Below are 3,217 nucleotides of genomic sequence, written 5' to 3' on the forward strand. Positions count from 1 at the left end.
GTAATATGTATAAAATACACATCTGAAGAGAACAATGTTGTAAAACAATAATATTAAGAAATTGTGTAGGCATACTATCAGTCTGATTAAAGAATATAGTAAAGACTAATGTCGATGGAAAACATAGAAAGGATTTAACCGAAGTTTACCAAGTATTGCTCTGCCCTTCCCCTACCCCTCCCACTTCCGATTGTGGTTTTTGTCCGTTTAATCTCGTAAACTTCCATATTATTTTTGAATGATCATACACCGTGAATCAAACAATATTCAGTTTGATAAGGCAATTATCTCTTGCACACAATAATGACAACAAAATTAATGACACTTCACTCCATGTTATAGGACACTTTATCATGTATTTGCTCTTTGATTGTAGCAAAATGCCTGCAATCGCAAGTCTGCGAAAAAAAAAATCTGAACTTTTCTGTCATTTTATTGGTTTTTTAGTATTCCGTTTGAATAACATGTTAATGTTGCAATGTATAAGCTTTTTAAATTTTGAAAATCAGAAGTCGATATACGTTTGAGAAGTATTTAATTAGAATGTATTTCTGAGTATCCCATATACATTTAGAATTAACAACACATGTCAAGAAAGTTAAAAAAAAAACTCCGGAAAAGAAAGAATGACTAGCATTATTATTGAAAATAGTGAAATATATCTAAGTGTAATCTGAGTGAGCGGGCCGGATATAACTTCAAGTAGTTTGTGACGCAATTATATTAGACTGCGATGAGCAGATGTATTTAGCTGAAAATGTACTTCGAAAACAGGATGTTTATACGTGTTGAAACATTGATACTTATGGCTAAAATGATTGCGTGATGATAGAGGCATACGTAAAATATTTCATTGTGTATATGGAATAAACATGGATTTGTAATATTTACAAATAGGAAATGTCAGAGTACATGTACTTCGAAACGGATTATAATGCTTCATATCGAATTATCCAGACGTTAACCGCTTGCTAGTTAAATATACAATTTATATTTGGATATACTTACTTAAAATAATAACTTATTTTGAACATACATAGCAGTCTTGAAACGTAAAAGAATATTTGAAAATGTCTCTAGACGACTACAGTGATTTTAAAATAAACGAAGGAATAAAAGCTGTATATCCTCCGATTCTAATCGTAGTCGGACTATTTGGAAATATCATATCAATTATTGTACTTGCACAACGAAAACATAGAAAGACGTCAACTGGCTTGTTGCTCATATGTCTTGCAGTAACTGACAGTGTTATACTTATCTGTGTGTTGTTGGATAACTGGTTGAGCCACTTGTTTGAGTTAAGCTTTTCAAATTTGTCAAGTGTTTCGTGTAAACTACACAATTTTATAACGTACTTTTTGCTACACCTATCACCTTGGATTTTAGTCATTGTTACGGCAGAACGTACGTGTTGTGTATTGTATCCTCAAAGAGTAAGACGTATTTTTACAAGGAGAAGGGTACTTATTTTGACAGTTGTTTGTATATTTTTCTTCGTTGTCTTAAACAGCCACCTTCTGTATGGATCAGAGCTAGTCTTCAACGAAAGTGTCAACAAAACTAGATGTCACATAACCGACAAGCACATGGATTTCATGTTCAAAATATGGCCATGGATTGATTTTCCTTTCGCATTCGCGATTCCGTTTTGTGTATTACTTTGTGGCAATATTATTGTGTTGAAAAAGATCAAATCGAGTCACCATTTTAGGCAAAGGAGTGTCTTGAAATCGAAATACGAGAATCGCTCAAATGGGAGTGTATTTAGTCGCAGTGGAATAAGACGCACCCCGTACTTTACAACAATAGCTGTAATACTTAATATAACATTTATTGTGTTCGTTTCACCTTTTACTATATTTGCAATAGGCCGACCGTACTGGTTTCCACATGACACTATGACGCCGAAGCGGCAGGCAAAGTTACTTCTAATAGTAACCATTATGAAGATGCTTATGTATACAAACAATGCAATAAATTTTATACTTTATATTCTTTGTGGTTCAAAAGTTAGAAAAGACACTGTCAAGCTGTTATGCTGCAAACGGAGACGATAATATCAACTTTTTGTGTTTGTAAATTGTAAAATGTAAACAAGACGCACTCTGCTATTCAGGTTTAACTTCGACGTTTAAATATTATGCGGCATTAACCAATGTCTAAAATTAAATATTGATTCACTAACCTATATTATTTTTTTTATTAAAAGCATGAACATGTTGCATAAGATTTGGCTGAAAGGAAATGAATTAAAGAGTAATTATTCATGATCGGTCATTTTACTTGAACTTCAGAAGAAATTAAAATGCTTGGAAAACATTCTAACTAAATATACACAAATGCCCCCAGGGTTGTTTAAAAAGAGCCTTTTTTAATGGATGATCGCTCGTTCTGAACTTGCTGTGTTGAAGTGTTAGGTTATTTCCTTATAAACTTGGAGTTTTCGAAGGGTCGAAGAAAATATATATATGCCTGTTGCACAGTAAATGGGCCAAATGTGTTAGCATCAAAGTCTAAAATTAAAGTTCAAGATTTCTAGACTGTTAAGCTTTTTGCATGAAGTTGTATGTTTTAACTTCATAGAAAAGTAAAATAATAGATAAATTTTGCCTGATTTTTGTTTTTATACATCATTTTCTATCAGTGGTTGGGCAACGGGGCGAACGTTACACGGGAATGTAAAAAGCTTGTTTCTGAAGCTGTTTACTGTCATTAAGATGAGAAAATTCACCAATCCATCGAACCAGTACTGTCACCATGACCATCTTGTTACAAAATTATGTCCCTTTTTTAACTCCGCAATTTTTGATTAAGTTGTATGCAAGCTGGCATATCAGTACTCGCTAATGGTAATGGATTGAAACTTCACGCACTTAAGAAGAGAAATGAATATTCAAGTTACTGAAATTAGCGCAAATATCGGTTAAAAACCATAACTACCGGTATGTTGATAGTACCAGGTAGATAAATGGTTTATAGCGATGGAAGAACAATTCATGAGATAATAGTTTGTACTGTTTTGCAAGGAATTTATGAATTGTTTAAGGTTTCTTTTGAAGGACTTTACTTCAGTTTAGACAACAATTACTGTATGTGCTTGTGAACAGGTAGAAGATATTATTAGTCTTCTTATAAAACAATACATTAGATAAGGGGTTTTACATTCTTAGTATATTTTCATATTTTTTAATTGAAAAGGGGCAAATCTGAGTGA

At 32.7% G+C, this 3,217-nt stretch overlaps 1 protein-coding gene across 1 annotated transcript; it reads left to right on the forward strand.

The window, feature by feature from the left end:
- The first annotated feature begins 729 nt into the window (after positions 1-729).
- Positions 730-2,610, forward strand: LOC128557071 (uncharacterized). Its single transcript, XM_053543656.1, has one exon. The coding sequence runs from the start codon at positions 1,071-1,073 to the stop codon at positions 2,058-2,060; it is 990 nt and encodes a 329-aa protein (XP_053399631.1). The 5' UTR covers positions 730-1,070; the 3' UTR covers positions 2,061-2,610.
- Positions 2,611-3,217: the final 607 nt, after the last annotated feature.

This window comes from Mercenaria mercenaria, chromosome 5 (assembly GCF_021730395.1).
Source record: "Mercenaria mercenaria strain notata chromosome 5, MADL_Memer_1, whole genome shotgun sequence".
Classification (NCBI taxonomy): Eukaryota; Metazoa; Mollusca; class Bivalvia; order Venerida; family Veneridae; genus Mercenaria; species Mercenaria mercenaria.

Coding starts and splice junctions, on each gene's coding strand:
- LOC128557071 (XM_053543656.1), top strand. CDS start 1,071: ATGTCTCTAGACGACTACAGTGATTTTAAAATAAACGAAGGAATAAAA.